The sequence below is a fragment of the Schistocerca cancellata genome, chromosome 2, assembly GCF_023864275.1.
Source record: "Schistocerca cancellata isolate TAMUIC-IGC-003103 chromosome 2, iqSchCanc2.1, whole genome shotgun sequence".
NCBI lineage: Eukaryota > Metazoa > Arthropoda > Insecta > Orthoptera > Acrididae > Schistocerca > Schistocerca cancellata.
In genome coordinates this window covers 1,115,775,775-1,115,796,896 of record NC_064627.1, presented here as the reverse complement: position 1 = coordinate 1,115,796,896, position 21,122 = coordinate 1,115,775,775, and the positions used below count along the sequence as shown (strand labels likewise).

The window sequence follows — 21,122 nt, the reverse complement described above, 5'->3', positions numbered from 1 at the left end:
CTGTACATTCTGTTGTAGCTGTAATATTATCACGTAATATTGCTGGGGTATGTTGTTGGCAAGCTGCCTCATCTATGGCGTCAGAAAAACCCACGTTTTAAGCATTCAGTGGAGCTGTGCAGTTGCTCTCCCCTGACGTAGTAGGGCAGAATGTGTCCAAGCGATAGTGATGGCGACACTATAGCGCGAAATATCGGTACATAGAGTTGCGTTCGCGACGGTGTTGACAGAGGACGTCGCAAAAAACTGCACTTTTCTCAATTTTATGCAACACGAATACTAAGACTATGCTATACAAAACAAGCATTTCAAGAATTCCAGTTTTTAATGTGTCATCCGGCTGCACTCTTGATATACATAGTGGAAGGACATTTTTTTCTGTAATAGTGAAATATCAATGCAGAAAATTACAGATAAAGCCTGATACACACTATCTGAAGTGCAGTCTGAGCCACGGACAAGAACTGCAGCGTCTCGTAACTGTGTAATTTGAGCAGCAGTCGCGGAAGTGTGGGCAGACAGATGAGGCCCCACGTCAGCGTTGCATCATCCAGCGGCGCGTCCCATTTCCCACGCACCTGCCTGCAGGAGAATATTTATGGCTGGATTCAGCGCGTGGTAAGCCTGCGGGCGTCTTCACTTGGCGCGAGATAAACTGGTGTTACTTTACTTCCAAAGCGCCTGGTGCAAAGCTAACTTTGTTGCTGTTGCCGTTTTGTTCACATGTAGACAAGCATCTTGTTCTTAGATTCTCACCTTGTATTCAGCATTACGAAAATCAGCAGTGGTATCGTGTTCCTCTGCTTGTTCATTCAACAGCGAAAATGCTCTTAGCAATATAAAATTGTCGCGTGTTCCAAACAGCGATCCTTTTGCCATTACAAAATGGTAACGTCTAATAAATATTGGTCCTGAAATCAATAGGTTACTGGTATTTTTTGACACATCGCTAGTTAAACCGCCGTCTGGCAGATAATTGGACATTGTATTACCTTACAGTAGTCATATTCCGTGGATTCCACAGGTAGTGGTCCGAGGGACGCGGAAAGATATGCGAACTGTATATGGTCAGTGACACTTCTGGGGTTCAAAGTGGACAGCAAGCTCACTAGGCAAGAACACATCACAGATCTGTGTGACAAACTGTCACGATTCATACGCCTCCTCAGAAAACTAAAACATGTGATGATTGATCAGTATTAATTGCTTAATGGTGTCGTTCACTGTTTCACAGTCGTGCCAGCTATGGCTTGTTACTAAGAGGTCACTCTACAGGCTGCAAGAAAGTACTACCACTCCGGAAAAAAAAGGTCGAGGTGCAGGTACGACTTACGAACTGAGAGCTCCGTACAAACTGATATATATATATATATATATATATATATATATATATATATATATATATATATATATATATATATATATTATTATAACGATTGTTCCCCTTTAGGAGAGCGATTGAACTTGAATTCATAATTTCATCTTCGGATGTTTTTCTTCTTTGCTTCGCAAAACCTCCTCATCCTCTCAGAATGCTCCTTCTTCCGTTCCTCTGTCCATTTTTTACCAGGCTGACGCGATGTTCTTTCCCCAAACTTCACACTTGCGATTTTATGCCGGCACTCGGTGCGATCTTCGAGATTTTTTATGTTGATCTGCTGTAGATTCCTCTGGACTTCTTTCAGCCATTCTGTGCCACATTTACTCCTTGTTATAATATTGAATAATTTCTTTGCTGTTCTGGAGTCTTCCATCCTGTAGATGTGTGTATAAAATTTGGCTCGGCGCTTTCTGATTTCATCTGTTACTACGTTGATCTTTCTATAGATCTCGTTTTGTGGTCTCTTCATCCAAATGCCATTTTTGTTGATTGGACCGTAAATCTTCCTGAGAATTTTTCTTTCCTGCTTTTCTATTTCCTTAATTTTAGAATGAGCATCACCATTGTTTCAGCTGCATAGATTGCTTCTGGAAGAATCACTGTTGTATAGTGCCTTAATTTTGCGTCTGTCGAAATGCACTTCTTGTTGTAATGCGTCCATGTTAGCTTGTAGGCTTTCTGGAGCTTGGTGATCCTTTGTTCATTGGCAATTCGGTTTAATACTGAGGACTGTATAGTTTCACCGAGGTATTTAAAATGGCAGACTTGTGCAATTTTACCATATTTTGTTATTAAAGGGGATTTATTTTCTGGCTGCCTTTTCATATATTGGGTTTTTTCATAAGATATCTGTAGTCCGGTTTATTGTGAATCGACGATTTTTACCTATTATCGACACTGATACGGGATACGGGTAAGATATCGGCCCCAGGAAGTCCAAGGCTTTCGACAATGTTTTAATTTTAAGTTTGAAGTCGAATGACAAAAGAAAATTTTTTCGTGAGCTGCTACCACACATTTACAACTCCAGGTTTTCTTCCTTTACTTGTACTGTGAAACCTTGTTTCTTAATGATTTTACGTCAATGGGACGTACGCTAAAATACGTGACATAGATGACCGTATCTTTTGATTGCATTGACTTAATAGCTTAAGTTCTTTCACCGCCAACCGACCCTAGGCCTAATTATGCGAGATGTCAACGTGTACCCGTTCCCGACAAACAGGGTTTTAACAGATGGACAGACAGGAAGTTGAACAACAAATTAAAATAGAAGTATTTTTTCCTATGATATAATTACAAATTAACACTTTTCGGATTTCTTTCGTTTACTTCTACCGTTAACCTTGCCCTTTGCCAAATTTCATGATGCTACATCAACGGGAACCATATAGATTCTGTTTGCAAGTATCAAAATATTTGACATAAATGGACAGCTGCAACTTAAACCAATTCCATTAAGAAACGCGCCTTAATAAAGTGGTGCCTTAATAAAATTCGTACAAGACGCAGCTGTTTACGTGGATCTTCTTGTAAAATGTACTACCACCGCTGCAGACACCTCGGGCACAGAGTCGTTTGTAATCAGGCAGTGTAGTGTCTATAGGAAGCCTGCTTACTCGGTTCGCTAACCAAACAATCAAATAGTCGTATTAATGAGTTTTATTACAATAAGAAAATTACAATACTTAACTTTTGCAATCACACAGATGCGAGGCAAGCAAAGGGCGACATACGAAATAATCGAACTTCTCCAGTATAAACAATCCCAAGTCTGTGCTAAATAGAGAGTGTGGTGTCACCGCCAGACACCACACTTGCTAGGTGGTAGCTTTTAAATCGGCCGCGGCCCGCTAGTATACGACGGACCCGCGTGTCGCCACTGTCAGTGATTGCAGACCGAGCGCCGCCACACGGCAGGTCTAGAGACACGTCCTAGCACTCGCCCCAGTTGTACAGCCGACATTGCTAGCGATGCTACACTGACAACTACGCTCTCATTTGCCGAGACAATAGTTAGCATAGCCTTCAGCTACGTCATTTGCTGTGACCTAGCAAGGCGCCATTACCAGTTAATATTGAGATATTGAAGCATGTACAGTCAAGAGAGATTTACACCAATTATGGAATAAAGTTATGTATTACTTCAACTACGTACTTTATTTGCTACTATAATTTCCCTTAACTGTTCCAGACCACACGCCAGTCTGCGTGAGCTTTAACGCGTGCCTTTCGGCTACCCGTCACTGTGAATTGGCTGTCTTGCCAGTCCACAACAGAGAGTACAAGCAAAGTGACTAGAGTTGATGCTTCTACCCAAGTCGCTAAACCTGAAGCTGTTATTGAACTGGGTCATCGGCAGTCGATCGCGGCGCTTACGTCCTCCTGACTTAGGAGCCACTGCAGTTGTGTTGTCATCCTGGAGGGAGGTCCGGTCACTGTGCGATTGGCTGACTTCTTCTCACAGCCTTCTCTTCCCTGTCGTTCCCGCCTGGCATGCCTGCGCTTGACTTTATGCTGTAACATATAGAAAACTGGAACGGCAAACCCATCATCACACGACTAGGAGTGATGACAGTTTTCAGTCAATATATTTTTATCTGTCTCATACATGTGAAGGAAAATGATGAAGCAATCAGCAACAGGAATGATATCCACAATTACAAAAAAAGAAATAAGGAAAACGTAGATATGCCAAGCTGTTGACTCTCTATGACACAGAACAGTTTTCCAGGAAGTGCCTATTAAAAACATTCACATTATACATATTGGTGATCACGGTCCCTGAAGATCATGTGGCAACCTTACAATTTTCCTCCATAAATGGTGATCTTCTGCACTTTGTATCCTATCCTTATGGACAGCCGGCTGCTGAAGGTCCTTCTGCAGTTCACCCTCCCATCGCTTCCTCGGTCTTCAAATGCCATAAGCCATTGTACAGTTTGATTGAATTCGTTGATAGTGAAAGAGCAAATTGGACTGCCTAAGTAATGCAATACTACATGAAATCGTTACTGTTTAGTGAACGCGTACTTGTTAAAAAAATCACACTCTATACACCATTAAGTGTAATTCTACACTTATGCTAATTTGTTCTTCTATTATAATGCTTGTGTAATCTTAAACGTGTAACATTGGCACAGTCTGTCCAGTCATGACTGGCAAATGATGTAGCCGTGGTAACAAAAGGTAATTAATTTAAGTACAAAACAGTGTAATGAGAGTACACACCTGTAATACAGTGTTAATTACAATTACACATTAAAAACTAAACTCCTCCAAACAGGCCTCGGAAGGCTCAACAGTGCCGACTGACCACCATATCACCCTCAGTCGGCAGGCGTCACTGGGTGTAGATACGGAGGGGCACGTGGTCGACACACAGCGCTCCCGGCCACTGTCAGTTTGTGAGGCCGGAGCCACTATTTGTCAGTCAAGTACACTCCTGGAAATGGAAAAAAGAACACATTGACACCGGTGTGTCAGACCCACCATACTTGCTCCGGACACTGCGAGAGGGCTGTACAAGCAATGATCACACGCACGGCACAGCGGACACACCAGGAACCGCGGTGTTGGCCGTCGAATGGCGCTAGCTGCGCAGCATTTGTGCACCGCCGCCGTCAGTGTCAGCCAGTTTGCCGTGGCATACGGAGCTCCATCGCAGTCTTTAACACTGGTAGCATGCCGCGACAGCGTGGACATGAACCGTATGTGCAGTTGACGGACTTTGAGCGAGGGCGTATAGTGGGCATGCGGGAGGCCGGGTGGACGTACCGCCGAATTGCTCAACACGTGGGGCGTGAGGTCTCCACAGTACATCGATGTTGTCGCCAGTGGTCGGCGGAAAGTGCACGTGCCCGTCGACCTGGGACCGGACCGCAGCGACGCACGGATGCACGCCGAGACCGTAGGATCCTAAGCAGTGCCGTAGGAGACCGCAACGCCACTTCGCAGCAAATTAGGGACACTGTTGCTCCTGGGGTATCGGCGAGGACCATTCGCAACCGTCTCCATGAAGCTGGGCTACGGTCCCGCACACCGTTAGGCCGTCTTCCGCTCACGCCCCAACATCGTGCAGCCCGCCTCCAGTGGTGTCGTGACAGGCGTGAATGGAGGGACGAATGGAGACGTGTCGTCTTCAGCGATGAGAGTCGCTTCTGCCTTGGTGCCAATGATGGTTGTATGCGTGTTTGGCGCCGTGCAGGTGAGCGCTACAATCAGGACTGCATACGACCGAGGCACACGGGGCCAACACCCGGCATCATGGTGTGGGGAGCGATCTCCTACACTGGCCGTACACCACTGGTGATCGTCGAGGGGACCCTGAATAGTGCACGGTACATCCAAACCGTCATCGAACCCATCGTTCTACCATTCCTAGACCGGCAAGGGAACTTGCTGTTCCAACAGGACAATGCACGTCCGCATGTATCCCGTGTCACCCAACGTGCTCTAGAAGGTGTAAGTCAACTACCCTGGCCAGCAAGATCTCCGGATCTGTCCCCCATTGAGCATGTTTGGGACTGGATGAAGCGTCGTCTCACGCGGTCTGCACGTCCAGCACGAACGCTGGTCCAACTGAGGCGCCAGGTGGAAATGGCATGGCAAGCCGTTCCACAGGACTACATCCAGCATCTCTACGATCGTCTCCGTGGGAGAATAGCAGCCTGCATTGCTGCGAAAGGTGAATATACACTGTACTAGTGCCGACATTGTGCATGCTCTGTTGCCTGTGTCTATGTGCCTGTGGTTCTGTCAGTGTGATCATGTGATGTATCTGACCCCAGGAATGTGTCAATATAGTTTCCCCTTCCTGGGACAATGAATTCACGGTGTTCTTATTTCAATTTCCAGGAGGGTAGCTCCTCAATCGACCTCACAAGGGCTGAGTGCACACCATTAGCCAACAGTGCTGAGCAGACCCAGACAGTCGTCCATCCAGTGCTAGACAAGCCCAGCAGCATTTAACTACAGTGATCCAACAGGAACTGGGGTTCTACTCCAGCAAGGCCATTGACAGTTATGCATTATCCTAAACATTAAATTTAAGAATTTTTGTAAAGATATCCTGCAATGTAGTAGAAGGTGTTGTCCAATAGATAGTCAATTTTAAACTCCACTACCTTATCTACTGTCTTTTAATGTGCTCTGGTATGTCATCTCACTCCTTTTGGTATCAGTGTGATTCCTTGAAGTATTTGGAGAGGTTGTTTTTGTTTCTAGTGTTACAGTCATACTTTTCACTATTTTTTGTGATTAGAGAAACGCTGGTAATGACAAACATCGTTAATTAATAGCCACTATATATTTTGTAATGTGTTCTTCAACTACCCAATTTTTTACAAAGTTTTTTACTGCTGGATGTTCTTAAATTAACACTAGATATTATTATTATTATTTATCTATCTGTAAGCACATAAATGCAGCTGATGTCATCACTTTTTTTTTACATATACACATACATTTATAAATATATACACAGTGATTCAGCTGCCCCTACCTATGAAGTTCCACGCACCCCACAACACTTTCAAATATGACGTGCGAGGTTTTTACATTCTCTCACTCACTATGCTCAGACTATTAGTCCTACAGAAAAAATGAACAGGACATTTTTGTAGGGAATTTAAACTAGTTAAATTATTTACTGGGATAAGTTTTCACTGGACGCCACAGTTATTCAAGAAAAATGCTTTGCAGGGCACTTTCGTACATTTTGCTTGAATAATTCAAAAACTATGACCTTTAGCAGAAACTTATCCCAGTACAAAATTTAACTACATTAAATTTCCTACAAAATGGTTGTGTACATTTTTTGCACAACCAATAGTTCGCACTTAGTAAGCGAGAGAATATGAAAATCTTGAGTGTAGCACAGATTGCATAAAACCAATTGGTGGGGGAAACTGAATGACACGGTACGCACTTTGTGAGATAAATATGGTGGGATACAATAGGCAGTTTTTGGACATTTCATGTTAGTTTTCTGTTGCATGTATTGAATATAGTGGAACATAACAGTGTGTGCTTTTATTTCTGAAATATTGTCTAGAAGACCTTAGTTTTTGCTGTGCTGATGGTTTTGATTCCCTTTTTTGTGAAAGAAGATTTTTTCACCAGAGGAATTGCCCGATAACAGAATTCTATATTTCAAGTAGTTGTGGAAAAATGCTTCTGCATTCTGAAAACTGTAACTTGCATTTGCCTAGGAAATGATCCTATAACTCATTATTGAATGGAAATATGCAAATTAAATTAGTTTCTTCATTTCTAAATCATCTAAAGAAGTAGTGATCTGCACTGGGAACATAGCTTAACCAAGGCATTTAATTAATTCTAGGCAGTGGGTTTTCCAACTGAGACCATGCTCTCTCTGTAGTCCCAAAAACTTAATCCTTTCTACTTCTTGTATTTAATTGTTTGAGAAACTTATTTTTATAGCTTGTGGAGATCTGTGAGAAGTTCTAAATTGTAGGTACTGAGCATTGTCAAAATTAAATAGGCTAGTAATCCATTTGCCTTGTACCATCTGTTGATGTTTTCGAATATTCATCATCTGCTGCCTTTTCAGCAGGGGATTAGTACTATTTTTTATTCCTACACTTGTATCATCTTCAAAAAGTACAAAAAATTTGCATCTTCTGAAGCTGCAAGTGGAACATCATTGATGTGTATCAGAAATAACAGAAGACTCAAATTCAAAATTTATGATACATTTTGTATGATGGCTTAATACTGTGTGCCTACTATTACATATTACAAATGGAAGCAAAACAACTTTTATGAGAATACAACCAAATAGGACAGACAAAGGAGATCATTTTAATATCAAGCTTGGGGTCTCAAGTATTTCAGAAGCTAACTGCACAAAGTTTTTGAGACTGGTGGTGGACAGTTTCATGACATGAGAGACTCATATAAATAAAATATGCTCAAAAATTAGCACAAATGTATTTTTCATGAGAAAAAGTCACAAACTGTTGATCAACACAATACTAAAAATGTATTATGGTCTAATTTATATGCACATTCCCTATTATATACTCATGTGCAACAGTGTAGCTAGTATACACATAGGCAGATTACTTAAACTGGGGAAGAAAGTGATTAAGTACATTGTAAAACTATCACCAAGGCACTCCTGCAAAAATAAATTCAAAAAATTAGAAATCAAACAACGGGAAATCCAGGATGGAATGTAACAATACCAGAGAAGGAAAACTGCTACTCACCATAAAGTGGAGATGCTAAATCGTGATAGGCACAACAAAAAGATTCACACAATTATAGCTTTTGGCCATTAAGGCCTTTGTCAGCTGTAGACATGCATACACACACGCACACACATGCTCATGCAAATGCAACATGCACATGTCTGCAGTCTCAGAGAACTGAATTTTTTTGTTGTTCCTATCGCCACTCAGCATCTCCACCATATGGTGAGTAGCAACTTTTCTTCTCTGGTATTGATTCAAAAAATTAGAAACACTGACAATGCTCGCCCTATACATATGTGAAACTAATATGTTCTTAAAAATGAACTGCGCAGGTTTGATGAACAAAAATATACATAATTACAATGTTGTTGTTGTTGTTGTTGTTGTCTTCAGTCCTGAGACTGGTTTGATGCAGCTCTCCATGCTACTCCATCCTGGGAAAGCTTCTTCATCTCCCAGTACTTACTGCAACCCACATCCTTCTGAATCTGCTTAGTGTATTCATCTCTTGGTCTCCCTCTATGATTTTTACCCTCCACGCTGCCCTCCAATGCTAAATTTGTGATCCCTTGATGCCTCAGAACATGTCCTACCAACCGGTCCCTTCTTCTTGTCAAGTTGTGCCACAAACTCCTCTTTTCCCCAATTCTATTCAATACCTCCTCATCAGTTATGTGATCTACCCATCTAATCTTCAGCATTCTTCTGTAGCACCACATTTCAAAAGCTTCTATTCTCTTCTTGTCTAAACTATTTATTGTCCATGTTTCACTTCCATACATGGCTACACTCCATACAAATACTTTCAGAAATGACTTCCTAACACTTAAATCTATACTCGATGTTAACAAATTTCTCTTCTTCAGAAACGCTTCCTTGCCATTGCCAGTCTACATTTTATATCCTCTCTACTTCGACCATCATCAGTTATTTTGCTCCCCAAATAGCAAAATTCCTTTACTACTTTAAGTGTCTCATTTCCTAATCTAATACCCTCAGCATCACCCGACTTAATACGACTACATTCCATTATCCTCGTTTTGCTTTTGTTGAAGTTCATATTATATCCTCCCTTCAAGACACCATCCATTCCGTTCAACTGCTCTTCCAAGTCCTTTGCTGTCTCTAACAGAATTACAATGTCATCGGCGAACCTCAAAGTTTTTATTTCTTCTCCATGGATTTTAATACCTACTCCAAATTTTTCTTTTGTTTCCTTTACTGCTTGCTCAATATACAGATTGAATAACATTGGGGAGAGGCTACAACCCTGTCTCACTCCCTTCCCAACCGCTGCTTCCCTCTCATGCCCCTCGACTCTTATAACTGCCATCTGGTTTCTGTACAAATTGTAAATAGCCTTTCGCTCCCTGTATTTTACCCCTGCCACCTTTAGAATTTGAAAGAGAGTATTCCAGTCAACATTGTCAAAAGCTTTCTCTAAGTCTACAAATGCTAGAAACGTGGGTTTGCCTTTCCTTAATCTTTCTTCTAAGATAAGTCGTAAGGTCAGTATTGCCTCACGTGTTCCAGTATTTCTACGGAATCCAAACTGATCTTCCCCGAGGTCGGCTTCTACCAGTTTATCCATTCGTCTGTAAAGAATTCGTGTTAGTATTTTGCAGCTGTGGCTTATTAAACTGATTGTTCGGTAATTTTCACATCTGTCAACACCTGCTTTCTTTGGGATTGGAATTATTACATTCTTCTCGAAGTCTGAGGGTATTTCGCCTGTTTCATACATCTTGCTCACCAGATGATAGAGTTTTGTCAGGACTGGCTCTCCCAAGGCCGTCAGTAGTTCTACTGGAATGTTGTCTACTCCGGGGGCCTTGTTTCGACTCAGGTCTTTCAGTGCTCTGTCAAACTCTTCACGCAGTATCGTATCTCCCATTTCATCTTCATCTACATCCTCTTCCATTTCCATAATATTGTCCTCAAGTACATCGCCCTTGTATAGACCCTCTATATACTCCTTCCACCTTTCTGCTTTCCCTTCTTTGCTTAGAACTGGGTTTCCATCTGAGCTCTTGATGTTCATACAAGTGGCTCTCTTTTCTCCAAAGGTCTCTTTAATTTTCCTGTAGGCAGTATCTATCTTACCCCTAGAGAGATAAGCCTCTACATCCTTACATTTGTCCTCTAGCCATCCCTGCTTAGCCATTCTGCACTTCCTGTCGATCTCATTTTTGAGACGTTTGTATTCCTTTTTGCCTGCTTCATTTACTGCATTTTTATATTTTCTCCTTTCATCAATTAAATTCAATATTTCTTCTGTTACCCAAGGATTTCTACTAGCCCTCGTCTTTTTACCTACTTGATCCTCTGCTGCCTTCACTACTTCATCCCTCAAAGCTACCCATTCTTCTTCTACTGTATTTCTTTCCCCCATTCCTGTCAATTGTTCCCTTATGCTCTCCCTGAAACTCTGTACAACCTCTGGTTCTTTCAGTTTATCCAGGTCCCATCTCCTTAAATTCCCACCTTTTTGCAGTTTCTTCAGTTTTAATCTATAGGTCATAACCCATAGATTGTGGTCAGAGTCCACATCTGCCCCTGGAAATGTCTTACAATTTAAAACCTGGTTCCTAAATCTCTGTCTTACCATTATATAATCTATCTGATACCTTATAGTATCTCCAGGTTTCTTCCATGTATACAACCTTCTATCATGATTCTTAAACAAAGTGTTAGCTATGATTAAGTTGTGCTCTGTGCAAAATTCTACCAGGCGGCTTCCTCTTTCATTTCTTAGCCCCAATCCATATTCACCTACTACGTTTCCTTCTCTCCCTTTTCCTACACTCGAATTCCAGTCACCCATGACTATTAAATTTTCGTCTCCCTTCACTATCTGAATAATTTCTTTTATTTCATCATACATTTCTTCAATTTCTTCGTCATCTGCAGAGCTAGTTGGCATATAAACTTGTACTACTGTAGTAGGTGTGGGCTTCGTATCTATCTTGGCCACAATAATGCGTTCACTATGCTGTTTGTAGTAGCTTACCCGCATTCCTATTTTCCTATTCATTATTAAACCTAGTCCTGCATTACCCCTATTTGACTTTGTGTTTATAACCCTGTAGTCACCTGACCAGAAGTCTTGTTCCTCCTGCCACCGAACTTCACTAATTCCCACTATATCTAACTTTAACCTATCCATTTCCCTTTTTAAATTTTCTAACCTACCTGCCCGATTAAGGGATCTGACATTCCACGCTCCGATCCGTAGAACGCCAGTTTTCTTTCTCCTGATAACGACATCCTCTTGAGTAGTCCCCGCCCGGAGATCCGAATGGGGGACTATTTTACCTCCGGAATATTTTACCCAAGAAGACGCCATCATCATTTAATCATACAGTAAAGCTGCATGCTCTCGGGAAAAAGTACGGCCGTAGTTTCCCCTTGCTTTCAGCCGTTCGCAGTACCAGCACAGCAAGGCCGTTTTGGTTATTGTTACAAGGCCAGATCAGTCAATCATCCAGACTGTTGCCCCTGCAACTACTGAAAAGGCTGCTGCCCCTCTTCAGGAACCACACGTTTGTCTGGCCTCTCAACAGATACCCCTCCGTTGTGGTTGTACCTACGGTACGGCTATCTGTATCGCTGAGGCACGCAAGCCTCCCCACCAACGGCAAGGTCCATGGTTCATGGGGGGGATCGTGTACAGTATGGCAATGAAACTGCTGCAGAATTTCCTGATGTTATATCAGCAGTTCAAGTTAAAAGGGAAATGGTGGTGCTCGAGCTGAGCACTGATGACATTCACTTAATGACAGAATCAACAGCAGAAAAATGGTCTCCATATGTCAAACTCAATGGGTAAAATGCTTTTTAATATTGTCTTTGATTGAGACAGCTAGCAATGTAATGTCTGAATTGCAAAAGTGCATTGTCAATCAAAGGTCCAGCCTAAAAACTGAAGTGGATAAGGTAAATTCCATTGTAAAAACTGAGACTGAGAAAGTGCAGAACGAGATTGATAGTGTGAAAACCCACATTTTGAAAGAAATCTCTATCTTGAAATCAGAAATAAGATAAGACAGTGAAAACAAGTCTGACCAATATTGAGCACAATTGGATGAGCACCGTACTCTAAATTGGAAACCCTGGCTTCATAGGTGGGCAGACCTCAATATGCACCATGCAATATAAGATACAGATCACATAAAAGTTCTAAATGAATGAAAATGCCAGTCACATTTTCACTGAACAGGCAGAGTTAAAGCAAGCTAAGGGTAAAGAATTGTGTAATAAAAGTGCAAGGTCATCATAGTAATATTTTAACAATCATGTAACAGAGAATAATTGCACACTGGAAACAAGGAAAAGGTCATTTTAAAGTGTACAGCTAGAGCATAATAAAGTAGTTGACAAAAAATTGGTAAAAATTGGCTAAGAAATTCTAAAGTTGTCTCAAAGTGTAGTACAGCATTCACCTGTTAACTCAGCAAAAGCTCCCATTATTAGAAGTCACAAGTTTAATTATTTTGTTTCACAAGGTAATGTGTACACAAGAATTTGCAGATATATTGCCAGTATCTTGGTTGGCACAGGAACAAATTTCTTTTATAGTCAGACATCTGAAAGGGGTGCAGCCTTGCAAAAATTTCTGAAGGAACATTGGTCATCAGACATTCAGAGGGAGTTGCTTGATTTTTGGAGTGGTGATGGATACCAGGTAGACCACAGCACAATGAAAGTTTTCTGCTATTACTGGTGGAAATTCATTAGGTGTATTGATATTGGAATGGCCAACAAGTTATTTGTTGCTGATATTGAACAGATGTTGCTGTTCTACGTTCGTGAATAGTTGATTGCAGCACCGTGACACATTCATGATAATTACATGAGATTCTTGGAAAGGATGGAATTCTTACAGGGCTATGATGGCACACAGGCAAGACAAAGTGGCAGTAGGCCTGTGCATATGATGCACTGCCACAGTGGGGAGGTAAAACTCATGCAATGAGCAACAGAGTAGGAGCCATTTGGAAGAGGCAGAATATGGCAATCAGCATAGTCCTCATGAGCTGTTAAACAAAGTACTGCCTTGCTACACGATTGGCTAGAGGGATCGAGGTCTGAGGTACTAACACTTATGTTTAATTTAGAAGAAGAGAACACTAGTTTGGTGGATTGGTGATGCCACGCTTAATCATGGCGATGTGAGACAGGATACACGGATACAAGTGGTCCACTCATTGTTGTGGCAGGTCAGCTTGTGGAGCATTCCAGCGACCCTGGCCTGGTGGTGCCATGGTTGACCTTGATAAGCAGAGGTTGGAAGCTCAAGTGATGAATGACTTGTGCATAGCACCACACGACATCTGTTTTAGCAGTTCTAGATACCCTGACATTTTAGACGATAGCCGAGTGGATGACACTCTAGGAACTGTGTGGTTATTTAATGAGCAAAAACATCATGTTGTAGGAAAAGAAGGAAATGAACAAACATTTAGTTGGTAAGAATGGGATCTTTGGTGGACTTTGAAATAGAACCTGGCTAAAGGTGAAGTCATAAATGCTTCGAGAGTACAGGACTTAGAACTTGATAAAACAGAACAATTAAAAAGTGCAGAAGTGCCTATGGAGTAAAGTGATAGCACCTACAGACTTATACATAATGGTAAATCTGAATAAGAACTGCCCTTCAGACTAGATAATAATGTTGCATTTCTTTTAGGCACATAGGAAGAGTGGTGCAAAGCACAGCACATATGTGACTTGTCACTTCATAGCAGGAAGCTTAAGGAGTTCCACTGTTGCTCTCGAGAAAAGCAAAACCCAAAAATTAACTTGTTAAACCAGATCTTGACCATGAAGCAATGATTGAAGATTTGTTACAAAAAGAGGATCTAGTGCCAACTAGTAGTAACATCAGTCCTATTGTAGTAGCAAGACAGTGATTTGGAAATTTCTGTAATTTCACTGGAATATCTTAAAGCACTGCCAAGCAAAACAGGAATGGTAATTAAGCCAGTGTCAAGTGTCAAAATCTTTGGAGCAACAGGGAAATAGTATAAAGCCATCTGGCAGGAAATGATGCTGCCTGTGCAATTTCATAACATCATGACAGTACATTGATTCTGAATTATTCTGCAGCTTAGGTTAAATATGATTGTATGCGTAGGTTTCCTAAATTGTTGTTGTAAACTGGATCTTGATAAGTGTCAGCTAGTGGTGCCTTTTGTAAAATGACATGAAAAATGTTTGGGTGTTGGGGGAGTTCACTGCATTGAAGAACTGAACAGTAAGAACAAGGTAAGTGGGAGCAGTTTGTATGGGCTTAGAACTGAGTGATAAGGTAACAGAGTAATTAAAAGTTATACTTTAGAGGGTGAACAGGTAACAATTGATGTAAAGGTAGGAGAAAGGATACCTGTGGAGGAAGAGGTTCCTTAATGAAAAAGCATACAGTGTGTCCTTGGCTTTGGGCATCTTCACAGTTGGCTGAGTGTCCACACTCAAGCTGTGTAGAGCAATTCTCGCTTTTTTGTTCTATACTCTTCCATGGTCTACTTTCTTTTATCTGTATAATAGCAAGTTTGAGGTTGAGCTCTACTGTTGAAAATATAGCTGGAGGTGTGATAAATTTAATGAATAAATATTGTATTAGTACAATTTTGTGGAATATTCATAAGCACAGTAAAAAAAGTGGTAGTATGTAAGGTTTTGAATACTGTCAGTAGGTCAGAAAACCTAAGTGGTAAGTTGATAGATTCCGGACTGGTTTAAAGATGGTGGCTGTGATGTCAAGCAACCATTGGTATGAACAAGGTTGGAAATATAATCATTAGAGATTAGTGCAGAGTCGTTCAGTTGAAAAATAAATGAGGCAAGAAACTGAGGCAAAGGTAGAATGTAATATTTAGTTATAAAAAAGTCTTCAATAACATAAAGCCTTCCTTACTGAACAACTTGATAAATGACAAATCCAAAGATGAAATATAAGAAAAGTAACTACTGAGACGTGAGTATTAGAGGCACACATGTATTAGTGTTAAGTTTATATATACAGGAAAATGGACTAAGGAGTCATGAGTGCCACTGACAAATGTACATGAGTGTCAAGTTTAGGAAAGGAGACACAGAAAACTGACCAAGCAGCCTTGAAGAGTAGTGATATATGTACACAAGTGTTAAGTTTACAAGCCAGGAAATGGTGTGGTGACCGCATGCCCCACCATATCGCATCCAATTATGCCAATGGCAGATGATGACACAGCAGCTGGTTGGTACCGATGGGCCTGTTAGGGCTCAAATGGCTCTGAGCACTATGGGACTTAACATCTGAGGGCCTGTTAGGGGCTGTGGACAGAGTTACATTTGCATCTTATGTTTATGTAGGTTAAAATCAGCATAGTGATGCTCAATTCAAATGCGCAGAGCAGCCAGATATGCTAGAGTATAATAACAAAATTTTATGTACATGTAATTAAGTATTAAACAGTGGAAAATCCAGGATCACATGTAGCAATATTATGAAAAGGATAGTTGCCAGTTACCAGACTCTGTCTGGCTTCAGCTGCCAGAGACTGTGGTCATGTGCATGTGAGTTGCGTTTGCATGAAGCCCTTGTTAGCCAAAAGCTCACTTTCCGACAGTCTTTTTGTTGTACCTATCTGTGACTCATCATCTATGCTATATGGTTATAATTAAGTATTACTGTGAGATGAAAGCAAGTAACAAGAAAGTTTCATATTCATTAATTCAAAAGCTTTAATTAAAAATTGTGAAATACCCTGGTTAACTGGGTTCTGTTCACAATCATTGGTCATGAAGCTTGCAAGAAAAGTGGAAAGGCTTCCTAGTTTATCAGGATGAGGGGGAATAAAACTGAGGCAATATCAGGGAAGATAAGCAATTGAATGTACACTATGTATAGATGACAACTAATTACTGTCATGCAGATTGGCATTGTATGGTCAAGTTCTAAGATTCATAAACCTAACCCACAGTTGCCAAGAGGCAATAGATATAAGAGATCACAGACGGAAGCTGCAACAATGCAGTTGGTGGCACTGTTTCACAGCAGTGTAGGGAAGAGTTCCCCCTATCCCCCTGTCAACTATATTTTGATGGTTCTTGATAATGAAGGAAGAAACCTAATTAGGGAGAGGCTATATTCTCAGCAGCAACACCTCTACATATGATGACCAAAGCCACAGATCACAGAAACATTTTTAGTAACATGTTATAGGTACATGGAAGTTTTAAAAAAGTGAGATGGCAAGTGCAGTGAGGCAAAAAGTGAGAGAGTAGGCTGTCAATGTACAGTAATTGAAAATTTTATAATTGAGTTGCTTTTGTTGTTAGTTGCAGGTATATAAACATTTTGTATGTTTTTTGTGGTATAGGTATGGTAATATTATCTTTTTCTTCCTTTTGTATTCTTCAGCCTCTATTCTGTATATATGAGAGTAAGTCAATAAGTATCTGCAATCAATATTTATAATGTATTACAAAAAGAGTGCACAGTTTTATTGATATCATTTTTCAACATAGTCACCTTGCTTTTCAATGCACTTGGTCCACTGTTGCACAAGCTTGCTGTGCACCAGGTGAAGGGTATGTACCATTTCCTCCTTCACCTGTTGATTGGCACTGAATCAGTGGCCTCTTAAAGAAAGTTTAAGTGGACCAAATCTGCAAATGGTTTGCCACATCATAAATATTCATTTGTCTGTTATTCAGAATCAAGGCACAGAATTGTTCAATATTAGTGTCAGTTGTTGCTGTAGTTGGAAGCCCCACTCTTTCTTCATCCTTCACGCTCATTTGATCACTTTGAACTGTTCAATCCACAGGTAAACATTTTTCTTTAACAAAACATTGTCCATGCATTTGGCTGAAAGTCTTCTATTAATTGCCACGCCAGGTTCACCTTCTGGTCACAAAAAATGGATTACAGAACTGCTGTTCTATAGTGCAAACAAAGAGTGTCACAGCCATCTTTACATCACAACAGTGCTAAATGGATTGATGTGATAATGTTGGAGTCTACCTCAGACAAAAACAACAGTGCAGTCTTGAGGCTGGTGAGCACACAAAGCCATAGAGCCAAGCTAAAGATAACTAGAGCAAAATTGCTTAAACTTGTTGACTTACTCTTGTATACAGGTTGGCCTGTTGTATCTTGGTTTGACATATGAGTGATATAAGGTGGCATTCCAGTGCCCCCATTGCTCTGCAGTTCATTACCATTAAACTGAGTCCATACCTGCCCCTGAAAATGTCTCATAGTTTAAAATTTGGTTTTGAAATCATTGTGTTACCATTATATAATCAACCAGAAAACCTTCTAGTGCTCTCAGGTCTTTTTCACACATGCATCCTACTTACATGATTCTTAAACAAAGTGCTAGGGTTGATTAAATTATGTTCTACACAAAATTCTTCCAGGCAACTTCCTCTTCTTTCCTTTCATACTGTCCATGTTCTCATATAAGTTTTTCTTCTCTTCCTTTTCCTAGTACTGAATTCCAGCTCCCCATCACACTGAATTTTTTGCCTTCAATAACTATCTGAATAATTTCTTTTATCTCTGACACATAAACTTTTACTAGCACGGTGGTGTAGGCTTCATGTCTATCTTGGCTATAATAATAAGATTTTTAATAAACTGAGTGCCAAGCCCTAAGCATTTATTTAAATTGAAACCACTGTCCCTGTTTATTAGGTTTCCTGACTTCTCAAAAGCAGGTACTCATTAATTATGCTGTCCCACAAACTTGATGTTTGCACCACAATACTGGTCTCATCATATTCAATTTCATGATTATATCTGAGACAGTGCTCCACAACAGCTGATTTCTTGGTTGTTTTAGTTGGGTATGTTGTTGGTGTTTCTTGCATCTCTCCTCAATTTTTCTGATAGTCTGTGTCTGTGTCATGTAAGATGTGGCACTTTCACACTGAACAGGAGACACATCTGGCTTTGGAAGACTTAGATCATCTTCAACATCATAAAAAATACTTTTATCTTAGATGATAGGAGTGAAATATACTGGGTCAGACACTCAAGTTATTAAAATCTCACCAGAGTAAGGACATGCTTAGACAATTTTCCTCTCATAGAATATGAGTGCTAGGTCTGAAAACCAAAAGGGATCAAAGCGCAAAGTGGATGTCATGAATCAAACACAGCTATAAATGGCAGCATGATACCAACGAAAGTTCACAGTCTGGTTTGAGCCCAGGCAGTGAGTTCACATAACAATAAAACTTCAGCACCCAAAGAAGATGTCTGGTTTGGTCATCGAAATATTGTACATAAAACAGAAACAATAATTCGGCAGAACACCTGAAAGCTCTCTGTTAATCAACCACACCCAGAAAACCTAAGAGATCAAACTGAGATGCTACTGTATTTAGAAGTTTTCATACACACATGTACATAGGACAGACACAAAGTATGGCTCCTTTACATACTTCAAACATGCTTAAAATGTATGACTGATCAAATATCAACAATATTTGTGGGATGACAGAATTGTAACTTTTAAACTGCTAAATGAGAATAAAATGATAATAACCTTACACATTCTAAAACACAATTTGAACCCATAGTTTTAAGAATATTTTGTCAGTTCCTCCATTAAGAAGAATTAACCTAGATACAGAGAAAGAAATAGTAAGCTGTACAGGTGCTAGAGGGAAAACGAAGATTTTTTGGTTTTGAAAAAAATTCATCATCTTAGTCTTTTCTGTCCTTCTACCTGCTGATGTCTAGTGGTTGGTAAGTAGACTCTACTCTACTGTAGCAAATACTGTTAATATATTTTTTCCCTTTTATTTACATAGTATAATAATGACCAATAACTTTTTTTGTTTCTCTAAGATATTTATTTCACTTTGCAGAGACTGCAAATGAAACGTCTTAGTAATGTCATATTTGTTTCTGCCCCTGAATGCTTTTTTGGTACCACAATGTTACCTTAATTAAAGTGAAGAAATATCATGTATGCTGTCTGCAAATTATGTAAGCTCTTTTCAGGATGTTTTGCTGCTTAACATTTGTATGTATGAAGTGGGTAGGAGAACCAGCCATTGATTCTGCTAAATGTGTGTGAGCAAGCACATGAAAATAACATCCAGGCTTAACAGTTCATTAGAACAATGGTAACAATTCAAGCATATGAATCAGGGACTGTGTCACAAGTTAACATACAGTAGAACAGGTTAAATAACAACTAACACACCTCTGTCTAAAAGTGGTACTATTTCAAACTGTACAAACTATGAAATCTGCAAATAGCTCTTACATTTTTTATTGGAGAAATATTTACAGTGATAGGTGACTAGAGCACATTAAAATTACTAACAAGAGTTAAAATCATATATATACAAAATATTTCACAACTTCATTAATGGAAAAATGAGGCAGTGTGTGAACAACTTGTTTATTTCACATATCACATAATTCAGTCTTTTAACTCGAAAAGAGTCAAATGGGAGCTATAAACATTCTGTAACATGGCAAAATTATCTGTCTGGCTTTTTTATAGCACAAAGTACTTAATAAGTCAATGCCACAGAGAATGCTACATTTCATGAAACACCCCAATGGTTTTTCTATTTAAACATATAGTCTTGACATCACAATTTCAAATTACATCTGGGAAACTCTGCATTGGTATTCTCATTGGCATTTGTGCTTCTGCGTCTTTTTTCAGTTGTCTAAGCCTAACCTTTAAAGGCTCAATATTTGTTCCAATCCATTCATCCACTGTTGCTGTATGCAGTATGTCTTCTAAGTGTGCACGTAAGTAGCTCTCAAGAGATGTCAGTTCAAACATCAAACTGAAACAATTTACAATCTTTGAGACATTCTAATAAACAGGTAACCAATATATAAAATAAATGAACCAGTAAGTGCTGTTTTTCAAAATGGAGCAATAAAAACTTAAAATACTTATAAATTAAGAGCTTAATATTTCAAAATTGGGATTTGTGACAAACAGACTAGCATTTCATATGCAGGGAAGGAGTGAAAACACATTGACTTGCAGTGAAGAGGAATATATACTGTTATTTAGACACTAAAACACTGGCTACACTTTATCACTGTTGTTGTGGTCTTCAGTTGGAAAACTGGCTTGATGCAGATCTCCACTCCAGTCTATCAATGTGCAAGTACTCCATCCCTATGTATGGTGGATCCTTTAGTCAGTTTTGATGTGGTTTCTCTTTTCACTCACGTTCCTCTCTCTGATTCGTTGCAGCTAATTGAGGTTAAGTTTGGTGTCGAGTTAACAAATTTGTTTCGACAAGTGCTGACTTCCACTTACTTTTTATTCAATGGTCAGTACTATGAACAGACTGATGGAATTGCAATGGGAAGCCCGTTGTCACCTACTGTGGCCAATTTGTTTATGGAGGACTTTGAGGAATGCACATTGGAGTCAGTGACCTTGAAACCTGCGTGTTTTTTCAGATATGTAGATGATACTTTTGTTGTTTGGCCTCATGGTAGTGAGAATTTAAACCAGTTTTTCGAACACCTGAATTCAATC

General features: G+C 40.0%; 1 protein-coding gene across 2 annotated transcripts in view; it reads right to left on the bottom strand.

Annotated features, from left to right (window-relative positions):
• Positions 1-19,993: 19,993 nt before the first annotated feature.
• The window catches only part of LOC126163148 (hexosaminidase D-like), a 195,068-nt gene continuing 193,939 nt past the window's right edge, over positions 19,994-21,122 (bottom strand). For both annotated transcript variants that reach the window (XM_049920077.1, XM_049920078.1), the window contains one exon: positions 19,994-20,409. In XM_049920077.1, coding sequence (XP_049776034.1) covers positions 20,214-20,409 — 196 coding nt within the window. In that variant the 3' untranslated portion in view covers positions 19,994-20,213. The remainder of the gene's footprint in view (positions 20,410-21,122) is intronic.